Source organism: Hoplias malabaricus, chromosome 1 (genome assembly GCF_029633855.1).
Source record: "Hoplias malabaricus isolate fHopMal1 chromosome 1, fHopMal1.hap1, whole genome shotgun sequence".
In the NCBI taxonomy this organism is placed as follows: Eukaryota; Metazoa; Chordata; class Actinopteri; order Characiformes; family Erythrinidae; genus Hoplias; species Hoplias malabaricus.
Genome location: NC_089800.1, coordinates 7,534,501 through 7,560,809, shown reverse-complemented (window position 1 = coordinate 7,560,809; position 26,309 = coordinate 7,534,501). Strand labels below are relative to the sequence as shown.

Below are 26,309 nucleotides of genomic sequence, written 5' to 3'. Positions count from 1 at the left end.
CCCAATATGGAGAGAGGGGTCAGTGCGGCGGCTGAGCTGTTGTATTTATTCTCCACCTGATTTTTATTCAATTTGTACTTTTTTAAAATGGCATTTTCCCCCGTTACAAAGGGCAATGAGGGCCTGAAGTATATCTTCACTCTGTTTTGGTGTGTGTGTGTGTGTGTGTGTGTGTTGGGGGTGAGGGGAAGGGGGCTGGACTGCTGTTACAGTACCCTATTACTGGCAGGGAAAATGTCAGTCTTTCTAGGCCATTACTTGTCAGCCCCCAGGCTCTCCTTCATTAGAGTGCCGCAGAAATAGTTTAGCTAAGAAAAAATGGGCTGGAGAGCCCTTCTCCATGCTCTCTATCTCTATCTCTCTCATACCATAGGAGACCTTCTCTCCTAAGACGCCATTACTCTCGCTCGCTTCGACTCTCCTGAGTATTCCATATGCTGCTGTGATTTGTTTGCAGGCCTCGTACACCCCCTCAGCGACGCATGTACAACGCTGTGAAGCGCGTGTTCCGTATCGTGCGCTCCAAGCAGACGTCTGGAAGACGAGCCGAGCCAAGCCAAACCAAGCCAGAATCTCTCCAAATTCACACCACAAATACGAATACTAACCCCCTTAAATCTGAAATAGAGCCCACAACGGGGATGGGGAGAGTACTTAACATCTGTACTCCATCGGTAGAGTACTCAAAATATACTCGAGCGTCTAGAACAGAGGATTGTGGCAATGCTCTTCCCCAGTGATCCTTTATCAAATCTCCTGGATAAACTGCTCGATTTCAATTGGGCATCATCCATCCATCCATTATCTGTAACCGCTTATCCAATTTTTAGGGTCGCGGGGGGTCCAGAGCCTACCTGGAATCATTGGGCGCAAGGCGGGAATACACCCTGGAGGGGACGCCAGTCCTTCACAGGGCAACACAGACACACACACATTCACACCTACGGACACTTTTGAGTCGCCAATCCACCTGCAACGTGTGTTTTTGGACTGTGGGAGGAAACCGGAGCACCCGGAGGAAACCCACGCGGACACGGGGAGAAACTCCTCACAGACAATCACCCGGAGCGGGAATCGAACCCACAACCTACAGCGCCACCGTGCCGCCTCAATTGGGCATCATGATTATTTAAATTATATCAAAGGTAATATTAAATATTTTAATCCAATACACTTTTTCTCCTCACCCTTTGCCAGCTCTTCTATCTTTTTGCGCATTGGAAAAAAAGTGAGGTGTTTGTGCGCAGGCCTGGCTCTGTAAATGGGGAAATTAACTCCAAGTGTACCGGTCTGAAAGAGCTCAGACGTTCTCTCTGTGTCTGGAAGCATTTAGACGGTGGAGAGACCTCAGAAGGTAAAAAGCACAGATGAGTAATATTGACTTATTTTTGTTGTTACTGAAGTATAATTTAAGGTGGAACTGACTCCAAGTCAGGAAACAGTAGCTTACATTCTGTGAAAGTAAGCACAGTCCAAAAAGTGTTACAAAGCTAAAGCGGCTCGCGTTACAAATGAGTTTCTGTGGTAAGTTAAAACAGTGAATAAACACTCACAGACAAGTTACACTTCAGTGATACACAAACATACAGTTCTGTCTTCAAAGATGCTGGGCTTCTGAATGAACACAAACAGGAGGGGTTTGATTTTTCTGTGAGAATTTTTCTCATTTTTATTTTGAAATGAAATGAAAACCACAAAAGAATAACAGTCATGTCAAACGTACTATTATTTTCATATTTCCCATATTTTAAACTAATTATTAGAAACTGGGTTATGAATTAGCTCAAACGTCATATTCTAGCATGTTTCTTGTAGTCAGTGTGTTTCAACATATTTTTATCCAGAAAATTATATCTGAATACCACCACTGTATGTAATTTAAATGTTTTTAATGAGTTAAATAACTGTTCTCAAAGAACCTGTGGAATATATACCTTCAAAGAACGTTCTATTGCAATATTCTCCATGTTTAACTGCACCATAATGTATCAGTCCAACAAAACGACAAACCCTTGCTTTTTTATGCTGACTGACCCCTAGAAAATCCCTGTGCAGAAATTTAGTTTGCTGGAGCCCCACCCCCCCACCACCTGTCCCCTCGCTGGCAGCGAGACGGAAGGCGCTGGTCATTAAAGTCGGCTTGTGTTACCCATCTCAAATTAGTCATACAATAAAGTCTTATATCCTCAGCCTTCAAATCTCACAGTCCTGTCAAAGGGGCACGGGAGACGGGACGATTGTTGCTACGACGACTATCTAAAATGAAAATCGGATTAACCCTTTCTCTGATCCTCTCTGTCTGGAGCCTTTCTCTTGTCCCGAAGCAGGAGGTCCTCTCACTCTCTCTCTCTCTCTCTCTCTCTCTCTCTCTCTCTCTCTCTCTCTCATTCAATCCTATGTTCCTCACCCAGTGTTTCACTCGATGCCCAATTCACAAGATTCCTGAGTACAATTCTTGCAATTCATATAGAAAGTTATATCAATGGAAATGTAAAGAATCCTAAACACATCTAAACATCTCCTATAATTGTGCAGGGTGTAATACAGCGTATGTTTTATTTATTGCTTTTACAGAAGAGGCATGAGCACAATCCAGCTGCACAGAAATAACGCAGTGAAATGATGATAATTTATATGTGAAAAACACATTATTTACAGGAAATAAGTATAATTTATATTTTCTATATTTAAAAAAAAGGTACTTATTTTCCAATTGGTTGATGTAGGATTAGAGATGTTCTATTGTATGATGTATTTGATTTTAAAGTTTCTATATTTGAATCATCTGTTACACTGATTTGGAGGCTGAAGTGTGACGTAGCTGGGTGATGATGAAATGCTGACAAAACCCTTCAGAAGAAGCTAGAAGTTGGAGCACTATGTTTAAATGTGAGCAGGTTTAATGGCTAGCTGCCCTCTGGATGTGTCTATGTGCTGATGGCTGGCCTGGAGGCCTTCTCTCTCTCTCTCTCTCTCTCTCTTTCTCATTTTCCATGGCGGCTCGCTGTGTAAGAGATACAGTGAAGGGAAACAGTGTAGTCAGCGGCCCGGTGATTACAAAACTGATGCTCCAAATTCGCTATAAAATGAAAATCAATATTTCCACGAGTCGCTGCAACATAAAAGATAACCTTCATTGATTTTTCCTGACTTAGGCCAGCGCGATAAGATCTAATATAAATTTTTTTCAGCCGCTCGGATTTGGATCAGAACACCCCCCCCCCTCACAGAACTGTGGAAAAATGAGGGGGGGGGGTGGGGAGGTGGCCGATAAGTTCCTCTCTCTCACATCCACTGAGCTGATTTTTTTTTCATTCCTTCCTCCCATCTCTCTCTCACTCTGTTCTCTTTTATTCCCCTCTATCTGTCTCCTTTCTTAGCTATTTATAATTGGGGTGGTATTAAAAAATAAAGACCGACACCCCTTCGATCAGGAATTTGCTCTAAATTTTATAATAATAATAATAATTATTATTATTAATACGAGGAAAAGCTAAACCAGTTCCAGATAATGTAGAAATTTCAGGAGGAATTGTGATGGGGAGCTGATGGTGGCAGCATTGGGGGGGGGGATAGAAAGAGAGAGCGAGGGGGGAGGTAGGAGAAGAGCTAACCTGTAATAGCTTGTGTGCCTGACTCTGATTAAATGTTGCCATAGATGAAAGGGCCCAGCTTCGCCGCAATAAATTAACCAATCGCGCAAATCCCAAATCACTGCTAATCCGGCCTTGATACCATGATCCTCTGATCAGCTGAAGGAGGTGAGGAGGGGAGGAGAGGGAAAAAAGAGTGGCTGCTGACAGTTTCTCCTCCATCCTCCATCACTTTTCCAGCTCGCTCTGTAAACAGCCGGCTAATGATAGCGCCGCTGACCGCTGCCCGTGACACCCGCGGCTCCCTGCTCTCCGGACCACCGCAAATCAATCCCCCTGAGAGGCTGGGAAACTTTATTTCTGCTTCTCTCTCTCTTTTTTTTTATTTATTTGCCACCTTTTCTGACTCTCTTCCAGTTGCTGTTATCTCTCTCTCTCTCTAGAAAATGAAATAGGACTAAAGTGGACCTGAGGAATTTGTGTTACGAGGTCTAAATAAAAAAAAAAGACTTTGGCATTGTATGGATTAATTTGTCAAATTCAATGATTTTATTTTACAGTGCAGTCTCTTCATTTTAGATAGGATCCAGTCGTTCAGAATGTATGTATGTATATTTGTAATATGTTTTCTGAGTGTAATTTAAAGTGCTCTATGATATTAAAGAACCCAACAAAAGCCTCCCAAAAGAAAGAAGCAGATTCAGCAACTGCTTTCTGGAAACAGCAGGTGTCCATAGTAACCAACGTAAAAGAAACATCACCCAATTTTCACTGGGCTGCACCAATCTGGTGAAGTTTTGGGGGGGGGGGGGAATCACAGTGGAACAGACCATTTACATGTCATGCATCGAGGAACACAGTCCTTTCCAGTTTATTACGTTTTCTTTTTTTCCCCCTCTCCTGTGCATATTTTACATTAGATTTTTAAACTAGGCAACATTTAAACTTTTATTTTATATATAAAGCTATTTCTACATATGCACTATTACACGTTTTGTGATGTAAATGTAATTAATGACCATTCAACAGCAACATTTAATTAAATTTATGTACATACTATTTCTGGATGATGTTTAACAATAACACATAGTAAATAAACACATTATTAATTGTGTATTATAAACAAAGAGTACTAACAAAACAGATTTATATACAATATATTACAATATATTAGTAATTAATACATGTCAGGGGAAGACAATAAAACCCTTTAATTTAAACCCTTTACAATGATTTTTTAATAAATTACAAATAACATTATTTTTCAGTGTGTGATGCTGTTGGTGTGTGTGTGTGTGTGTGTGAATATATTCAACCAATGACAATTATTTTAAATGAATGTATTAATAAAATGGAGGTGACCCATTGGTGAGTACTGTATTCTGAAAATGTGCCTAAGATTTAAATATTTTTCTTTTCTTTTCTTTTTTTTTTGTACTGTAGATTGAAAAAACATTTGTGGCATCTGTGCAAATTACAGTGTAGTGAAGATGCTGCCCACACACGGGCTCTGGAGTTAAATTAGCTTTAAATAATAGTACACAAAAAAAATATGGCCTTTTTTTTTAGACGGAGGACAGATTTCTTTCTCCTTTTTTTTGCAGATTAATTGAGATTAATATTTAAAGCCTTCGCAGAATCTTAATTGGATATCAGCAATTTGAGTAAACAGTCAGGAATTCTGGGTTTAAATGTTGGGCTTTAATTTTAAAACCTCCCACACGATGAAGCTTAAGCCTTTCATTCAGAAAAGGGCAGGGATACAATAATAATAAAAAAATGTAGAAAAGAAAAAAAAAAGGTGTTTTTAGAAAAGGGATCTGGAATATCCACTTCAGGAAATGGTCAATGTCAAGCTGACATGTTTGTAAAGGAGGTGGACACTGTGTGTGTGTGTGTGTGTGTGTGTGTGTGTAGGACAGGACCGGACCTGTCCTAAGACTCTGTTTACAACCTAAAGCACCCCTCGCTCACCTCGATAAAGCCCTCTGCAATTAGTTGTTCGCTATGATGAAACAAATTGCATGTGGTCAACTGGAAATTTCATTAAGGAAGATTTACCTCCAGCTGTCGTTATCGCCGCATATTAATATTTCCCTTGGCCTGCGGGATGGATGACTTACAGGAAACCATTTTTTCCCTTCATCCCCTCTTTCCTAGAAGAAGCAGTGTCCCAGTCCTGTTATGTTAGATTACATTATATACATCAGGGCTTCTCAAATAGGAACCTTAGTGCTCCACTCACCACATCTCCACAGAGCTGAAGGTCCAGGGAGGTCAACAGAGCGAGACAAACAAAAGAGCGCTTTTCACTGTCCACTTCCCTTTGTATGCAGCAATTTTAAAAATGCCACTGTAGTTTTTTTTTTAAAACGTGATTTAGCCCAACTTTGTCCATTTACTAAACAACTTTACAACAAACTTACCGCTGACTGTTGTTTTACCAAGTCTGTGAGCAGACCACAAGCGATGTTCTGTTTTATTTTTGAGGAGGAGAGTGCTGTTGTTGCTTTATTCAAAAAAATGAATAAAAAAAAGAATTGAAGCCCACCTTCTGAGTGCAATTTATACACATTTATAAGAGCTGTGGGCTGCAGTGGTATGTTACAAATATTTGTGTTTATATATATATATATATATTTATCATTTACTGTTTCATATGCTAATATGCTAAATAAAAATCTTCCATATCTCAGAGCCTGTCATCCCTTTCAGCTCCTTTCCCCTCATTTAAAATGCCACTCGCCTCAAATGAAAAGATACCTCCCTTCCTTAGTGCCTTATTTTTTTTTTCTAATACATATTTTTATTTATTTTTTTCCCCCAATAGCATCTGCCATTGGGTGGCTAAATAACAAAAATATGCAAAAAAAAATAGATGAAGCAAAAGAAGCAGAAGCAGAAGAAGAAGAAGAAATTGCACGCTAATTCCCTTTGGAGATAGATCTTGGCGGCTGCCCTGTCATAAATCAGAGAATTTTTTCGATATGAAATGAGGCAAGCTGCTCTAATCATTTCTGCATTTCAAATTGGATCACTGGCTCAATCGCTTGGCTTTTAAACTGCTTGCCTAAGAGCAAATGTGAGGTGGGAGATAATGGGGGGGAGAAATCTCTGCCTCGCTGCAGCGTACTTAGTTTACTGCTTGAGTGAAAAAGAATGCTTTCTCTGCCTCTACCCCCCACCACACCTCCCTCCTCCCTCCCTCCCTCTCGCCAGCTTTCTCTTTTCAACTTTGTTAAATTGACTTTTTCTTTTGAAATCGATAAAATTGAGAATCGCCGCACCGCCGCCAATCTTTTAAGGAACACCCATTAAGGTTCACACAAGCCATTATTTTCTGCCGCTTGCAGTTGCTATAGGGACGGTGTGTGTGTGTATGTGTGTGTATACTGATTCAAAATCACCTTTTGCAAACACACCGTTCGATTGTATACTGATTCCGTCTATAAAAAGGGGGCTTTGTTGTCCTCTGAATGAGATATTGTCCATGTCAGATGTCGACAGTGTACAGAAAGTGAAGGGTAAATGTAAAGATGCTTTACTAGGTCAATAATCTAACAATGCACTGAGGTGTTTCCTTTACCAAATCAGTGCAGATGTGAACCCTGTATTAGCTCTTCACCACCGTTCCTTTGAGACTAACCACATTTAACAGCTGCTCTCTGACCCTGACCAGCTAATTGTATTTCGACAATGCTGCATGAAGTCAGAGCCCTTTCCTGTACTTCTTTTCCACTCAAAATGTCTATTACACACTATTCTTTTTTCACTATTCAAAATTAAAGTTAAAATGAAGTGATTAAAAAGTGTACAGTAAATGGGACTCCTAACAACAGAGTAGGCATTGGTGGGCAACCTCAGATAAACAGAGTCCTGTAACATTCTCTTGCTCTTTTGTCATTTAATGGTAACAACTGTGTAACATTAAAAATGACAATTGTCATTTGATTCAACAAAAAAATTTTGAAAAAATTTAAGCGGTTTGAAAATGGAAAGTGAGAAGAAGTAATTCCTCGTTGCATTCGTTAAGAGATTTGTAAATTAGATAGTAGTCGTGAGTTTTGGTTTAGAGGATCATGGACGTAGTGTATTAATACGTCATTTTAAAAAAAATGTATTTATTTATTTTTAAATAAAATGACGAGTGTAATTTTGTCCCTCAGGCCATTAGACTGTTCAACTCACCTCAGCAAATAATAACCCTGTGACTCTGCTGTACTCTGGACAACTGAACAGATATAACCCTCCAGTACTGTACTGTGCTGTGCTGGTTTACACTGTTTACATTGGCTAATTGCACTACTTCCATCACACTGTGAGTTATTTCTATATCTGTTTCTGTTTATTATATTTTATATCTATACTTTTTATATTTTATTTTATATTATATATTTAGTTCTACATTCAGTTCTACATTCATATTTTTGCTGTCTTTATCTTATTTTCATATCTTACTCTTGTATGTGGAACAGCTACTAGACCCCTTGAATTTCCCTCTGGGATCAACAAAGTGTATCTATCTCTCTATTTTTAATACTAAGCAAAAGTTACTATAAAATCACAAAACAGCTGTAGAATATTTGAATACTTATATAATTTAAAGCTTATACGTACTCCTTTACTGAGAAAAGCAAATTTGCAAATTGAACAAAGAAGCTGCTGTTTTCACAACAAAGGACCGTCTGCCACAGAACCAGGATCTCAATTAGACCTGTCCCATTATCACATTATCGATTCATCGTACAATATGGACACTTCCTCAATCATTTTGGATGACGTCAATATCGCCCACTGTCACCTGTATTTTAGCCAGTCGTTTTGTTCTGTTCTCTGTGTTTCTCTGAAGCTTTTATGTGGATTTGTATCAAATCTGTGGATGTATTTGATTTATGTTTTATTTATTTAGGACTTTGAAAGACGTTTAGATTCCAGTTCCTATATCTGAATGTTCTTAGCTAGGTTTGGCTTAATGTTCATTGCTCTTTCATTGGGCGTTACTGCATTATTATTGCATTAAATTATCTTTATATCGGTGGCATAAATTCTTACTAAAGTGACTATAATGCTGTTTATCAGAATTATTTTGGAGACAATATATCGACCACAAAATGAGTATTAAGACAGGCCTAATCTCAGTATTACTGAATGTGTTTGGGACTATTTGGACAGTGAGAAGCAGTAAATACCACCACTTCTAAGACTGAACTGAAATCCACAGGGTGTGGAAGAATATCCCGACAGGTTTCTGAAAGCAAGAACAGAAAAGAAGAGAGAAAAAGAAGGCAAAGTGTGGACACAATTAGCACTGAAAAAAATCATATTATAAAGCCAGTGAGACTTCTGTTAAACTGTCTGGTGTTGTGTGTGTGTGTGTGTGTGTGTGTGTGTAGCTGTGTATGTGTGTGATGAGGAGGTCGCTAGCCAATTCCAAGCATCTTACATTCTCCAAAAGCTTCGGGCATGGAAGTATGTTCCAGCTCTAAAGCCATCCAGTTTACTGCATGCTTAGCCTGCCTTCAGGACAACCTCTCTCTCTCTCTCTCTCTCTCTCTCTCTCTCTCTCTCTCTCTCTCTCTCTCTCTCTGTGTCTCTCTCTCTCAAACACACACAATACCACACTGACACTACAAGTACTAGGCTTCAAATATTTCTTTCATATCTAATTATTTTGACAAAGCCAGTGCCTGAGAAGTTCCTTTTAAGAAAAGTTTGCACTTGGCTAGTTATCTAGACTTAGGCAAACTTACAGTAACTTGCACAAACAGAAATAATTGTCAAGAAGGAGAACATCACCTCTAGAAATCTAGACCTGCGAGCACAACGATGCCGAGCAACTCACGGCACCCGATTCAACCCGAGCTGAATATGCTTTGTAGGTGCACAAGTTCAGTTATTCAGAAAGGCACGAGTGCACGGAATTCATAATGCTTGCTTTGCATTCTAATAATGACTAGAAGGGACAGAACATGCTTTTCCCTTGTGTTCCGATTCAGCTGGCAAAGTGACATGCCTGTTCTACAGTCCTCGCCATTTAAATCTGAATTTCCCCCTTTTAAATCCAATCGCAGGCTCGTTTGATCTTTGCATGCGCCTCACAGCCACCTCCTGCAGCAAGAGGCACCAATGGGAGACTCATAATAGGGCGCTTTCTCAAAGTCCTGTTAACCTGGACGAGTATATCCGTGCCTGGAGGGAGCGAGAAAGGGAAGTGGCATCTGACCAGACAGCAGATTTCAATATTACACCCCGCGCCAACATAAACCCACCACAACTGGCAAATCTGCATGTCTCCCGTACTGTAGAAACCGCAAGTAAATTCTGTCTAACTTTAAATTGGATGTGAAAAAAATCCATATGGTGATATAATGTTATTTTATATATGTTTTTTTTTTATTGGCTACTGTTTGGTAGCATGAATTCGTCCATCCACTGACAGATCATTGTTCCCTCTGCTTTTGGCACAGAGACAGTCAGGACACACTGCTAGCTGCTGCTCATTAGCTGTAGGGCTAGAATCTACAGAGTCAACCCAAACTGGGCTGCACTCATCCAAATGTATGAACAAAACCACTCATTACAGATCTCTGAGATGAGATAATGATACAATGTGCTCCTTTTGCTTTCAGAAAACTGGTTTTCTCTGAAGCTTTTGTGGATCTGTGGATGTGGATCTGTGTCAAATCTGTGGATATATTTGATTTATGTTTTATTTATTTAGGACTTTTAAAGACGTTTAGATTCCAGTTCCTACGTCTGAATGTTCTTAACTAGGTTTGGCTTAATGTTCATTGCTCTTTCATTGGGCGTTACCGCATTATTATTGCATTAAATTATATTTATATCGGTGGCATAAATTAGTACTAAAATGACTATAATGCTGTTTATCAGGATTATTTTGGAGACAACAAATTAACCAAAAAATGAGTATTAAAACAGGCCTAATCTCAGTATTACTGGATGTGTTTGGGACTATTTGGACAGTGAGAAGCAGTAAATACCACCACTTCTAAGACTGAACTGAAATCCACAGGGTGTGCAAGAATATCCCAACAGGTTTCTTTGAGAAACTGAAAGCAAGAACAGAAAAGAAGACAGAAAATGAAGGCCAGTCATTACAGATCTCTGAGATGAATTAATGAAACAATGTGCTCCATTTGTTTTCAAAAAATGTGAAGCGTACTACTACCACCACCCAACTCTACCCGACTGTGGCAGTTGGGTCTTTGGCTACGTTCACACAGCAGGTAAAAGACTTCAAGACGATCAAATCTGATTCTTTTTTCTTCTGCTGTTCACATTATCCATGTAAATTGACCTATACCTGACATCAGTCTGAACAGATCACGCCACTAAACTGACCCACATGAGCAAATGGACGATGCTCCAGGCTCGCTGGCCAGAAGGAAAGTTCTCTCGGTTCTTTCCAAAGCGCTTTTGTTGTGAAATGAAGGAATGGAACCAGACTGTATTTCTATGTGAAATACAGTGTAAATTAAAGACTTAAAAGTATAGATTCAAATAGTCAATGCTTATTCATGGGCATTCAAGTTTTCTTTCGCCCTAAGCACAAATTTGCCAGGTCTCCCACAAACACAAGGTCTCCAAACAGAAGGAGACGAGCGCTGACAAAATGAGTTTAATATTTCCATGATTCACATTTCACGACATGAACTACTAAGAAATAATTTCTTCTTCTGTTATTCTTCTTATTCTGTAAATACAACTTTCCACAAGTTTAATTTTCTCATAAATAAGTGACAGGATCCTGGATTAAAAGGTTTCACATGTTCCCCAATATTTAAAAGAAGAAGGACCAGTCAGTGTCAATTTCCTAAACATCGCAGATTAAAAATTGCACCGTCTACGGATTGATGTAAAAGTCACATGAATTCCAAGCTAGCCATTCAAAGACACACTGCCATAGAACGGAAGTGGATCAACTTTCCGTACCACATATGAAAGTGGCTCAATACCGATCAAAAAACAAAGTTAGATTCAGTGTAATTCTTGCTTTTCACACAGCCGCAAAAACAACACATTTGTGTCACATATGAAGAATGTAGACTTTCTTTCCAGGCCTCTGCACTTTTGAACAAAGTAGAGAAAAATTCGCATCAAAACGCTGCATTGCCTTGAGAGATGCCAAAAAACGATGATCCGTAAAAGCCTTCGTTTGACTTCTTCTGAAAATCTTTTCTGAAGTAGTGCATCTAGTAATGCACTGATACTCTAACTCCTGCGAAAGGGGTCAATCAAGCACCCTGCAAAATTACTCTCAGGTGAAGTCCAACGAAGGGGTGAGGAAATTACTTAACAATGCTCGAGACGAGGCTGGACGTGAACCCTTCCACCTTTGCGAGACAGGCATCCATTTGCATAATCTTGCAGGGCCTGCACTGGAGGTGCACCATTTGAGCAGGTCTTGATTTTTATGGCTGCACTTTTGAGCGATGGGGTCCTCGCAAATCCACTCTAAAGAGCAGCAATATTTACTCGGAGGTAAGGCTGAAAGATAAAGAGGGCGAACTCGGCCCCTCTGAATGCATTAGACGTGAACTCCCTTATCGGCGAGTCTCAGAACGCTGGCCGCCGAAGGAAGGACTTCCAGGGCTGGATATGCTCTTTGTTACTCAATTAGTTTACCGGCGACCCCCGCGGTCTAATATTCCTGTTTTGACAGCCTCGCAGACGTGCCCTTAATGTGCTAGACCACCGGGACAGACGGCCAGACGCTGTCCAGACGTCCCTTTTCTCCGGCCCCTATCTAACGTTTTTATCTCACGAGAGAAACCGTCTGCGATAGCGCACCAGATGACCACCGTGAGGAAAAATACTTAAAAAAAATAAATAAATTACCACTGATTTTCGCACTGCATACTTTCATTTGGTGCTGTTTCTCCATCTGGAGTGGTGAGATGAGAAGCCCCTTGGCATCCGAGGAAAGGAGAGAGCGGATGGATGACCGGGAGTTTTGGGGGAGGCTGAGAAGCGAATTTTGGGCTTCGGGGATGGTTGTCAAGGACCAGAGCATAAGGGGTGTGGGGTAGAAGGGCGACCCTGGCTCTTGGAACGAGGTGAGGTGAACGTTTTGATGTCTTGGCCAACGTGACACAGTTGGACGCGGCGAGATTGAAGTGTCAGATCTGAGGCAGGGAAATGAGTCATGTTTTGAGTAATACATCGCATTCAAAAACAAGCTAAAATCCTAATATGCCTGCAGAGCAACCGAGTTAACAGCCCTGATGTCCAGCACTGGTGGCCAAAATTGATGAAAACAAAGTCGCCAAGCCAAAAGGACCGCAAAACCACAAAGTTTTCACATTAACAGAATCAAGTGTTTAAAACCGATTGCCAAGATTAGTACGTTGCAGTCATCTTTACTTCAAAATGCAGAATTTTTCAGCCAGCAATCTCACACACTTCACACACTTTGCTACCAATTAACTCATTCGCCCAGCGTAATTTTGAATTCCAATGGGGTGGGGTGGGGGGAGAGAAGAGGGATCACGTTCTGCAAACGAGAACAATTGTGGATTATCTCGACTGCTTTTCAAGGAAGTTGCTTCAGCGTCCTGTAAAGGGAGTCTTGACAGTGACAGATGGCAAAGCAGCTGGTGCCGCTCATACCCCTCTCAATCACACTTCACTATGTTTGCTGTGGAGTTTATTGCCTGTTTGGCCACACCTTTGGCAAGGCCCTCTTATGCAAACTAAGGGAGACAATACTGTGCACATTTTTGCTGATGCTGCTGTGATTAAACGGGCTTAAGCTAATAGTAGGATCCTCCAATGTTCCTGTTTTGAAGTGCTCTGTGATGCGGTGACAACTTCTTTGTTACTTCCATATAACCAAGGTTTAATCTCATATAAGACTCTGGGAATTAATTAAAGATACTCTGTTTTAACAGGCACAGTACCAGGAGATGTGCTCTTCTGAGAATTCTGGAGAAACCATGTGCTTTTGAATGTCTCTTGGGTCCCTGAGAGGCTTCTGTCAGCCGCAGGGGCCCTGTCCAGCAGTGTCTGACCTGAGATCATACTGTTCCAGAGAAATCTCTCCAAGTATTCCCTGATGGGAAACACCCCTATACGTCACCGCTGTGTTCTTAGCCCAGAACACTCTGGAGAACCATCTCACATTTCCCTGGCATTTTCTTGGGACCAAGCCTGAGCTCTGCATGTAAACAGCCTCTGGCCTGTTCCCTCACCGACCCGCTCCTTGTCTTGCTGCCATTAGCTTGACTTGAGATCAGCCTGAACTGGTTGCCTCAGCTACCTAACAGTTCTACTCATAAATCCTTAAAGGAACCAACTGCAGCAGGTTTCAGTATGAGTTGAGACCAGGGCTACTTCTGCTGAAGGCTGGACTCTCCCTTGATAAACAATGGTTGGATCGATGAACAAGAAGCAGTGGGGCTGTTGGTGGTGACAGCCAGTGGTAGGTAGGAGTTAAAACTGGAAATGTATGACATTAGAATAGACAGGTGGTAAGCTTCAGACGTGATCCTCCTCTAAAACTGTAGCTATTCCCAGCCATGAACTGCTCAGATCACTTCAATGGAGAAGCTTTGAGCTTCTATACTACTGTTGGTATTTGTTTGTGATTTATAGGGCTGTCCTGAATACCATTTTTAAGGCTTCGGAACAGCTGCAGCAATATTCGGCGAGCATTAGAATATCGACACTTGCTTTTAAATACCCAATCTCCAGACTGCTTTCCTCGCAGAGCACTATGTCTCACAGCATGGCTTCGTTTATTAGTCTCTCTGAGGGCTCACTAAGGGCACAGTGTATGTACGAGTTAACTAGTGCATGAAGTAGGTTTCCGAGGTGGAGCTTTGAGGTACGAAACTGACAAAATTAACTGTGCCGTCGCGGCGCTTTGTTTTAGCATGTAAAGCTGTTTTATGTTCATTCGTACAAGGACTATTACGTTGACAAGCCAGAATACGGGTAGAGTGGGAGGTTTCTGGGAGCAGAGCTGAGGGTTTTTAGCACTGGAGGGCCTGACTATGGGTGGAGTGGATCATTGCCAAAAAAGTCAACAACATCCCAATCCAAAACTTAAAAACTGACTACCTACCCATCCAACGAATATCTGAACATCAGAATATTTGGGGCCAGCCTTTGTGATTAGTGATTAGTTTTTATTGTAGATTACTGGAGAGATCAGGGCTTGAGCTCTGGAAGTAAATAAATAAATAAATGCAATTTGGTCTTTCTTGTTTTCCTTCACTTTGTAAAGTGTTCATCTGGCTGCAAATGTTGAAAAAAGTGGAGGTGGCTAAGAGAGATTACAACAGGCTCCTGCCAAATGCTAGGCCTTGAACACAGAGTAAAAAAGAAACCAAAACTGGAAATAAAACTGTGCCATTTGGAGTGTCGCTCGCGCCGAAATGTTATCAAATGACGCCCAGATTTTAACAGCAAACACCATTTCTGAACTTAGTTCGCCGGCCCCGCTGTGCCATTTCCTGTTATTGTGCCAAGCTACGTCGCCGTCACTCGAGTCACAATGCGGTTCTGCTTATCGTCCCTGCCGCCCGTATCTGTTTGTCTGTCTGAGTTGCGCGGAGATGAAGAGAGAGGGGGGCTGAATGTCAGGTTCACTTGTAGATGAAGTCGACCATGTATTATCTAAGCGCTGCTCATCTGTAGCCCTGGGATACGCCGTGTGTGTGTGTGTGTGATGAACACACCCCTGTCGTCTGACTGAGAGAGCTGGGAGGGTGAAGCCTTTAGAGATGAATGTGGAAAAAAGGAAAAGAACAATGCACCCCAAACGCCCCTTCTCCGTGGGGTCCTGAACCCTGCTCTACCGTACCCCTCCGGCACGGCACTGGCAAGCATTCACCGTAAAGTAAGAGTGGGACGCTCGCCTCCAGTGTTTTCTAAGAAACCGTTGCGAGTGTGTAGCGGTTTCTGGGAAAAGCGCAGGTGGGTCTCAAATGGACATCAGGCTTGCGCTTTGGTGACGAGTCTCATTTAATTGGCCGTGATGGAGTAGATGGGGACAATGGAGTGAATAGCCGAGGGTCCGAAGAAAAAAAGCCAGATCATTACCATTTGAGCCATTAGAGACGGCCCCAGTCTGGCGATTGGGTAAAAGCCCAACAAAGTAATTGGTGCATGCAATCACAAATTGGTTCCCCGCCTAAAATTTGGGCCTATTATTTCATTAGATAAAGCCACATTTGGGGTGCCAAAATCATTTGTGTGTCCAACATGGAATTAAAATCCTGTTACTGCCTGATACCAGACCACATTACCAGCCACTGACGGGGGGAAGATGTCCAGGCTGATAAATGAAGTAGAGCTGATGGAATTATGTAAAGAATGCTGTAAAAATACATATATAAAATAAATAAAAAATATAAATCAGATATTCTGCGATGGTTGCTAAGTCGAAAGGTGCTGCTCGTCGCTGCTCCGATATCCCCTCAGTCAGGAGTGTAAAAATACAGCTTGCATATATAATTAGATGTAACTGTAAATAATTGGTTATGCATGTGTGCACATGAGAATGATGTTTCGAAAGTGTGTGTGTGTGCATTTCAGAGTGTGTGAGGGAGAGAGAGAGAGAGTGTGTGTGTGTGTGTGTGTGTGTGTGTGTGTGTGTGTGTGCGCGCTCCATCCATACTCCACTCTCAAGTCCCACTGATTCTCCTTTCCAGCCATGTTGAATCCTCTTTCCTTATCAGGCCAGTCCAGGCCCTGCATCAGGCTCTCCTTGCTATGACAGAGGCTACAACAATAGGCGTGCGATACCGCTGCTTAGAGCTGCGTTTCGGAGGGGAAACCTGCCACGGGCACAGATTAACAACACACACACACACACACACACACACACACACACTCTCTGTATCACACACACACATCCCCAAACACACACACATCCCTGCACTCCTACAAAAACAGATTGCAGCTTCCAAAACAAAACATTTTTCAGAAGGCCCCAGCTCATTGATTAATGAAGTAATGACAGGAAGAAATATATATATATATATTGCTGTGGAAAAAAAACTACATACAAAAAAACCCCTAAAACAACGTCCCCCCAAAGGAAAAAAAAGAAGAAGGAGTGGGAAGAAAAATAGAGGAGCCATAAAGCAGACCACACTGCCACTTGTTCAAGTTTTTGGGGGCTCGAACAATGAGCCTGTTGGAGGGAGATGGGAGGAGAGAGGGAGGAGATAAACGGAGGAGTGACAGCTTGAAGAATTCCTCCCTGCTCTGTCTATACGCCGAGCCCTCCGCACCTAACCTCCTGCTAAATTACTGAATAAGAAGCTCTGCTTTGCTCTGGCATTCTCTCTCTCTGTGTGTGTGTGTGTGTGTGTGTGTGTGTGAATGAATACAGCATCTTGTCATTTTTCCAGTCAGGGACATTTCAAGCACTCCATAGCCACAGCTGGACAAGAGATGTGGAGGTGTGTTTTACAGATGTTTACAGTCTACTAAAAGCTGGATGCTAATAGGGCTAATAGCTGAATATACAGTTCCACTGATATTTCAATGAGTTACAGTTTTCACCCTTACACTACATATACATAGCCTCTTGTGGGGACTGGCCAAACCCCACAGAACCCAACACGCAGCTAACAGCACCCCAACACACACTGGGTGATTTTTCAGAACACAGGTTCTGTGTTTAACTGTGTACGCAAGAGGTATTCCTTTTTTCTCCAGAGGTCACTATGGTTTTTCAGCACGTGCTCTCCACCCCCATTTAATGGTTTGTATATTTATATTTTGGAATCTCACCTCTCATCCCCCGCCCCTTACTACTTTTGGAGGGGGGTACACAACCACACCAAAACATTGTTAAATTCCCTTAACGAGGTCAAAACCTACACTCTACAATCATTATTTAAACAGTACTCGAAAAAAACGTCTCAGAAAGCTGATTCCACACCGTAGGGCCACCAACAAACTCTCAGACAGGCCAGACAGACGCCTGGTTGGACAGGGTTAAATGTGCTCAAAGCTGCATTCCCTGGATTTAAAACCTAGCCCCTGCTCTTTCACTCCAACTGGAAAGCGGGTCCTGCAATTAGCGCCGCGTCCATTCATTAGCTCAGCTCTGAGCCCAAAGCATTGCTAGTGGCCATCTTGGAAGCACCCCCCCACCACCACCACCACCCCCCCAACCTCACAGGCGCACACGAATCGGGGGGCCCATTATTAGACAGCTTCCAAATCAATTACAAACACTTAAAACAGACACTGGGCAGCGGGCGAGAGCCGAGAGCCGGAGCCATAGGCCGCCATAAGGGCTGATTCCAGGTCCGGTAATTACCGTGATGGAGACACCTGCTACTCAATAACTTCGACCCAGCAGGCCGGCCACCGCATGGCAGACATTTATGTCCGAGTGTCATCATTAATTTGTGTTAATTTGGGAGGTGTGTGTGTGTGTGTATGAATGTGTGTGTGTGTGGGGAGTGAGCTTGTCGCTCACCTGTACAGGCCTGCTGGGTAATTGGACTCTAATGGCCTGATTGATCTGCAGGAAGTGAGAGAGACAGAGACACGGAGACAGAGAGAGAGAGAGAGAAGAAAAAGAAGATGAAGAAAAAGAGCGATGTGGCCAACCCAACCCACACACTCTCACACACCTCCGCACGGACAGAGAAAGATGAAGTCTAAAGTGGTGGAGTGAAAATAAGGGCTGCCCAGGGGACTTCAAGGGTGCTGAACACACAAAATATCATAAAACTCCCTCATAAGCCGCGAGATCAAATTTTTAAGGCTAAATTCCCTGTTTTGTAAATTCTCTGCCCTACAACCGCTTTCCTTTCTAATCAAAAGCTCTGCAGCCTGCACCAAGCAAGAGGAAGGTGCAGAGAAGCTTACAAGCCACAGTTACTGCCAGCAATAACAAAAATATGATGTCATTTTATATGAATCATTTCTCACTCGTGGCTCATTGCAGTTCCTCCTGTCCAAAGAAAGGATTCAAAATCGTTAATCAACACCATACTGGAGGTTATAAGCAGAAGAGGACACGCAGTACTGTGCAACACCATGGGACCCCCCGGTCACTGACTTCATTTCCAGTCAAAATGCCCATCAGATCCTTCTTTTCTTCTACCTGCTTTAATTGATTTGGCTGTGGCTCCCTGTTTACGTTTTAGTGCACTATTGAGTGCACTGTCAGAAGAAGGGAACGTACTCTGTACCTTTAGTTAGAATTTTAATACACATTATATACTACATCGCTCACGGACTGACGGTCGTCAAAGGGCACTATCGTCAGTTCACTGCCCTTAATTTTAAAGTTAGTTTAAAAATATTAACATTGACAAAGCCAATAGGTTTATATTTGATGGTGATGTCATGTTCCTTGTTTGTTTTTACAGTTTTTCTGTGGCTTTTATGTTGTTTATATCAATATCAAAATTATCATATCGACCGAAATATATCGTGATATAAATTTTAGCCGCATCGTACAGGCCCTAAACTTTTTCTATTACAACTGAATACTTTTAAATTGTGTTGATTTCACACGCCCTGTTTCATCTCCAGTACTTATACTATGTTGTTTTGTTTGACACAGGTCTATGATGAAAGATTACAGATACCCCCTTCTCCTTTGGTTTCTCCTTCTGGAGAACAGAATGCAATGTACGTTGAGGAAACACCGCTGTTGTACGTTTTATAGATACATTAACAGTGTTTGTACCTACCGTGGTCAATAATGTATCTCTATTGTAGGTGCCTTTTTTCTGACAGTGTATGTGAGTGTCTGAGTCATAAAATGTATTCAAGTGTGATTTTGAGGGCACTACATTCTCCCACAATGCACTTGTAATTTACAGTAAACATCGGAGATCCCTACACAAGCTGAAAGTTGATCAAAATGCACTGCAAGCTGAAAAAATACAGGAGAGTACAGGGGAACTACACAAACAATAATAATGTACATAAACAGTATTTAGTTAATAAGGTTTATCAAACCCTACGGCAAAAGTATAAAAGCCCAACTCTTCTAAGTGTTAAAAATGTCTAGAAATGAGCGCAGGGGTCAGGATTGAGGGATGAAAACCCTTCCTTTTTTTCCTCCAGGGCTGTTACTGTGTGAAAGACTGCGGCATAGTCAGAATGATTCACTGTTCTAACAGCTTCGGAGGAAGCACTCCACTGTATTAAATCAATAGCTGAGACTTTTGTGAGAGATGACTCACTGAGTCGTAAATCATTTGGATGAATCGTTTGAATGGAATGGTGGATGGCATCCAGACGGAGGCGTCTGTATTTTGTCGTGTGTAAACACGCGCACGCTCTCAGGAACACACGCATACAAACACACACACACACACACACACACACATACACACAGAGGCTTCCCAGCATAGCATGGCATCATCTCAGGCCACTGCAAACTCCCAGCGCCCCCCCTGGTCTTCTGACTCCCTGGTCAGCCCATCAGCTGTGAAATCTGCCCCTCGCGCTGATAAAGGCCCATCATGTGACCCTATCTTTGGCCTGCGGATGCCCAGATCAACCTCCCTCTCTGTCTTTCCTTCTATCTCTCTCGCTCTCTCTTATGCTCTGATTCCATCACGCCTAAGGGGGGCTCTATCAATCCACTTTACTCAGTGTAGCCCCCCCTCCAACTCACAGCCTACTTTCTCATCCATCACTGCCCACACTCTATTGGTGGCTTCTTTACCCAGCGACTCCAGTCCGGTGCAGTCCGGCCCATACAAACTTAACCCCTGACCTCTCGTCTTCACAGACCAGACACAGTAATGACATTCAGATTATTGAAAGAACCCATTTGGACGAAAAGACTCAAGGCTTTCATGGTTCATTGGTTCTCATAATAGTAAAATCATAGATCTGCTCAATTGGGGACAGGGGACAGCACCTTTAATGCCCGCCCCCCCAGGGCCAGTCCATATAAGCAGGTCAACTATCTAAACTGGACACGGTCAGACCGTGTAGAAACCTGACGGTGAAAATGATTCACCACTGCTTGAGAGTGATTCATAAAAATGAAGATTCCTTTAGTTTTATTTCTGCGGTGTTAACCTGCTGAGGTCATGCTGATACTTATCAGACAGAAAAGCTATCATTTCGGTTCTTCACTCAGTAATCAGGCAGATATTCGGGGTACAGACGTCTGGTGAAGGTCAGTGCTCAGTCCTTATCCCCTGCAGAAATGGCTAGTGGTTTGGACAACATAGTGGATAAAATTCCAGCCCTCCACATGAAAGGCTAGGGTTTGAATCCACACACGTAGGTGGACTGGCGACTCAAAAGTGTCCCTAGATGTGAATGTGTGAGTGTGTGTCGCCCTGTGAAGGACTGGCGCCCCCTCCAGGGTGTATTCAATGATTCCAGGTAGGCTCTGGACCCACCATGACCCTGAACTAGATAAGAGCGTTACAGATAATAAATGAATGAAGGAATGAATGAAAAATATTCTTAACTTTAAATATAAAATAAAAAAAGACGTTTTTAATAATAAGTTAAACAGTATAAGAAAAATAATAATAAGTAGAACAGTAAAAAATCCACTGAAAAGCTTCCAAAAACAAACAAAAACGTGGCATCACCATCAATATATGTGTATGTGTGTGTGTGATAATCAGTAACAAACCCAACCTCAAGTGTGATGTTGTTGTTATAACAGAAGAAAAAACAAATGTATATGAAGTATAGGTTTTCGAGCCAGTTTTAAGGACAGTGCACCAGTGTACTGCAGTTGTGTAAACCTAGTGGTGTTCTTACCAACTGGAAAATGGATAAACGAGTCCAAACAGCGGCCAGAAGGTACACACCTGCCCAAACCAAGGTCGGCTTGTTTGGTGCGCACCAGAGTTTGACTCTAACGAACATCACCAACAGAGCAATCCCACCAGGGTTTGAATGAATCAAACCAAAGCTGACAAACAAAAACAAGCCCTTAAATGTCCTAAATGTGTATGGAAACTGCTACAAGAACAAAACCTGTGACTACAGAGTAAACACTCCTGAATGAGGTCATATTAAAAAAACAGAAAGTAAAGTTTTGGTTACATCCCAGAATCATCTGAATGAGAATATTAAGTCCTTCTCAGAACTGTACTGGGGAAAAAAAATTCTTGGAACTTTTAAGGGAAATGAATTAATAAAGTAATCCCCGAGAACAGCGCCTCTGCGTCCAGCCTCCGCACGGACTGTTCCTTATGTTTTTAACAGGATAAATATGAGATTCGTTACCATTTTTAATAAGTGTTTCTTAATTAATCCACATTTAAAGTGGAGCGCTGAACCCTGAAGGACTCCTCTTTCTTCCAGAGCAGCCAGGTCAACCTGTTCTCTCTCTCTTTGTCTGTTTGTCTGTTTCCAGCCGCCGACAACTGAATAGCGACTGCCTTTTTAAACAAGTGGAGTCTGGGTGATTGATGTAGCGCTAGTCTCAGAATAACATCAACTACAACAGATCCTAACTCCATTCAGCGCAGGCCTGGACTCCACTCAGAATCCACCAATTAAAGCATTTAGTCATAAAATATGCAGATTAAATGGTTAAAATGGATGCACTTCAAAGGCTTCCGTTGGAGGCCAATTTGACTCTGGAACAGTCAAAGCCACGAGTTTGGTTTGTGTTTGAATGTCATGGGAGATTTTCTCTTTCTCTCTCTCTCTCTCTCTCTCTCGCTCTCTCTATCTTTTTTGTGTCTCTTTCTCCCATGCTTCATTAAAATGGGCATAGACAGCTCAGATGTTCTCATGTGGGGAACCTTCTAGAAAGCAGAAATGGAAATTAGGAGACTTCCAGGAAAACCTACACTTGACAGTGAACAAGTCTGCCATTTGAAGACTGTAGGTACAAAGGTATATTTGCATGAAAGGAAGGGAAAGGGATCTCAAGACTGCAAATTTTCTGGAATCTGCACAAACACAATTCATCCATGTTCAAAAATAAAAACACGCTTTCCCAAAAAAAAAAGCAGGAGAGCAATGAAACAAAAACTTGAAATAGTTCACGTTGGCACATGGGGAGCACTAACTATTTATATGGGATGTGAAATATATAAATTTAATATGTGTATAAGGACTATAACAGTAGTTATATATGCAACAATCTCCATGTTTGATAAGTAAGACTTTTAGATGTTGTTGCTATATATCTGGAGATAATGAGTCCAAGTCCCATACAGACCATCAGTGGTCCCTTTTAATTTGATTTAAAGTGATTCAGAGTGTGCAAAATGATGAAATATGACGGCCATATTGCCCACCTCTACTTTGGTGGTACTGCTTTTTGAGACCTATTTAAATGCGAAGGTCTCACGTTTTACAAAATGATGCAGGATGCTTTGAATCATTGACACCGCGTGTTTTATTTGTAAAGAATCCTCCACAGAATTCACGGAAAACACCAGAACAACAGCATTCTGATTACCAGTGTCAGTTTGGAAAGAGAAGATCCAGAACCTACCAGGCCAGTCGTATCGGTGCTCATCTCGATCTTGCCATCAAACGGTCCCCACGTGGTCCCTACAGGAAGCTGCTGGCGGCTGTGGATTCGCCGTTCGCCATCTTTGTTCAGCAGGTCTAGTTCTCCTGTGAGACACAGCGTAGATGTTAGTTACTTTTAGCCATGAGGCATGTCCTGAGAATAACAGGTCTGCTATAAAGAAGACACTTCTACGAGTTATAAAGGGACTACTGATTCCAAACTAATGTATTCCAGAACTGTGCTAAAGCACGTGTTATTTATTCCCCAATAGACATTAATGATTCGATTAGGTACTAGAGCAGAGATCTTCAAAACTGGATTTGGATCCAGGTTCCAGGTTTGGATTTTAAAATAGCAGGCTGGTATGACACTATAGCTGCAACTGCTAATGCACCTGACTGGAATTAGATAAATCCCAGCCTGGAACCTGGAACCTGGATCAACGGACCGGATTTGAAGACCTCTGTACTGCTGTGGGGAGGGGGGGTGTGTGGGGGGTGCACTGTGGGGCTGCGCTGAGCCTTATATCTGTGAGCACAAAGTCAAGTGAATTTAGCTCTGCACAGCCCGACAGTGCACACCGACTAAGCAAAATAAGACAGTTCTACACGGTTTAGAAGCACAGCTGGCCATCTAACAGCCACAGCAGATCCAGCAAACTGAGGCTCAAATCACACACATTTCGATACCTATGAGCGCAAAGTCGAGTGAAGGGTCTTCTGATTATTTTCTCTCTTTTAACCCCAACTCAGAGCTAAACTCACACTGCAGTGGCCTACTGGGCTTGTTTTTTGTTTTTTTAATCACCCATCCGTTTTTCAGAGTGTGACAGTGAGCTCCCACAGCGCCCCCTCCCTGTGGCTCCCTTAAATGCACATAAATGAGCATTTTAGCCGTGTTCTTAAAGACATAACAGAAATTTGACACCTCATACACATCCTAAATACTGCCCTCATTTTTAAATACAGCAGTATACGGTATTACAGTTATACCGCCCAACCCTTCTCTGTACTAGAAAGGAACCAGGAATGTCTACACTGGATTGTCCAGAAAATGGAGATCCTGACACCCATGAAAAATCTGACAGAACATAAAAACTGAGTTGTTAAGGCTTTTGTTTTATTCCTGCCTAAAATGAAAGCCAGTCTGCCGTTCTGTATAAGGAAAGCAGGTGATCCTAGATCAGAAAGTGATGAAATCCTTGATAATCCCACTGTGTGTGTGTGTGTGTGTGTGTGTGTGTAAGTATGGGCTAGGCTCCATGCTATGGGCACCTGTCCTCGTAGCTGTTCTTCATCAGATGGACTGTGTCAAAGCGGTGGGCCGCTAACCTTTCCTGAAAGAGTGCCTCCCCCCCTTCTCCGATAAAACCACGCTGAGACGTTACAGGCTTTCTGGCCGGCCGTATGGGATCTATTTCTGTTTTTCCAGGAAGAGGCAGAGGCCTCTTGTTAGCGCTGCTCAGAGCTCAGCCTTAATTAGCTGTGTTGTGGCGTAGCATGGCTAGCGCTTTGCAGCCTCCCTGAGCACAGCTATCTTATCAGTCCGATTCAGTGTACTTTTTCAGGACAGCGATTAATCAAACGGTTATGATAACAGACTGCCTGCCCCTGGCTCCTCTCTTATTTGTTTATGTGTGTGTGTGTGTGTGTGGGTGTGTGTGGGGGGGTGGAGAGGGGAGGGGGTGGTAGTAACACACATCTGAAGTGCATGCTTCCGGGCCAGAAGTCGTGGGGATTGGAAGTGGTGGAGCCAGAGCAGACCTATGACTGCAGAGGATTTAGGCCCTCAGAACTCGAGTGCTATCTGTCCCATCTCCCTGGGAGCGTCCTGTTTGGCTGTGCTGGAGTGCATAATCACGCGCCACCTCTTTACGAGCAGCTGCTCTCAGGACAGGCACGAAAACACTGGACACTTCTGACTGGAGCTTTGGTTAAATATGTTTGGGATGCGTTGGAGTATCAGTGTCTGGTATATGACTAATGCGCTCTTGGCTAAATGCCATCAAATAGTCACAGAAAACTTCCAACATCTACTGGAAACCCTTCCCTGAAGAGTAAAAGCTGTTACTGCAGCAAAGGGCAACAAACTACTTACTGATAACCTTGATTTCACAGGAAAAGATGCGCAAGCAGTCGACCACAAACTTTTTCGATCTGTCATTAGATGTATATCTATATAGTGTGGTCTGTGTGTTTGGGTAAGATCTCACTGGCGGTTGAGCTCTCCACCAGAGTTTTTACCTTTCCTCGTACTCAACGTATGTGCTTCTGTTTCAGAGGAAACAGATTAGTTTTGTTACCCCTTTTGTTGTCACAGGCTTCTTACATATCTTTCACATTACTGTGGTTTGAAGTAAATCGAATTTTTGGTATCCAGACCAACTCCACACATTTTGGAACGAAAATGAGTAACTCCATGATGTCATTGAAGAAGTAATGTCACTATTATCATGATATTTATTTTCGGTACCACTTTAAAACAAGACTGCATTTATAAAGACCTATAAATGTTTAAAATCTCTTTATTAGATTTTTACAAATTATTAATAATCATTCTTAACACTTAGAGTTAAAACTGCTAATAGTGATCTCTTTTTTTTTTTTGTCTGATACTGAAAGTGTCTAAAAAGCCATTCTATCTCTGGTTAATCGATTAAACTTGGTGGTTAAACGGTTAAACATATTAACAAATATATGCTGAAGACAGGCTTAATGTTGACTACGGTCAGGATATGGCTGAGGTTAGTGTAGATGAATGGGGGTTCACTATTTGGCAAATTACAGGTAAATGTTTCTTTGTATCTATATGTTTTGAATGATTAATGATTTTCAATGTGTTCACAACCTTATTAATAGATTGTAAATTATTTAAAAACCTTGTCTTATTCTAAAGTGGTACCTGATTGTTTTTTTTATCATTTGAAAATATTATCTGTGTTATTGGGCTCCAGGGGACTGGAGGTTGTGGGTTTCGATTCCCGCTCCGGGTGACTGTCTGTGAGGAGTGTGGTGTGTTCTCTCTGTGTCTGCGTGGGTTTCCTCCGGGTGACTGTCTGTGAGGAGTGTGGTGTGTTCTCCCTGTGTCTGCGTGGGTTTCCTCCGGGTGACTGTCTGTGAGGAGTGTGGTGTGTTCTCCCTGTGTCTGCGTGGGTTTCCTCCGGGTGACTGTCTGTGAGGAGTGTGGTGTGTTCTCCCTGTGTCCGTGTGGGTTTCTTCCGGGTGACTGTCTGTGAGGAGTGTGGTGTGTTCTCCCTG

The 26,309-nt window shown here is 42.2% G+C and overlaps 1 protein-coding gene across 3 annotated transcripts in view; it reads right to left on the bottom strand.

The window, feature by feature from the left end:
• Positions 1-26,309, bottom strand: part of zfpm2a (zinc finger protein, FOG family member 2a) — a 198,515-nt gene that overhangs the window by 63,199 nt on the left and 109,007 nt on the right. For all 3 annotated transcript variants that reach the window (XM_066645304.1, XM_066645310.1, XM_066645317.1), the window contains one exon: positions 23,032-23,156. In XM_066645304.1, coding sequence (XP_066501401.1) covers positions 23,032-23,156 — 125 coding nt within the window. The remainder of the gene's footprint in view (positions 1-23,031; positions 23,157-26,309) is intronic.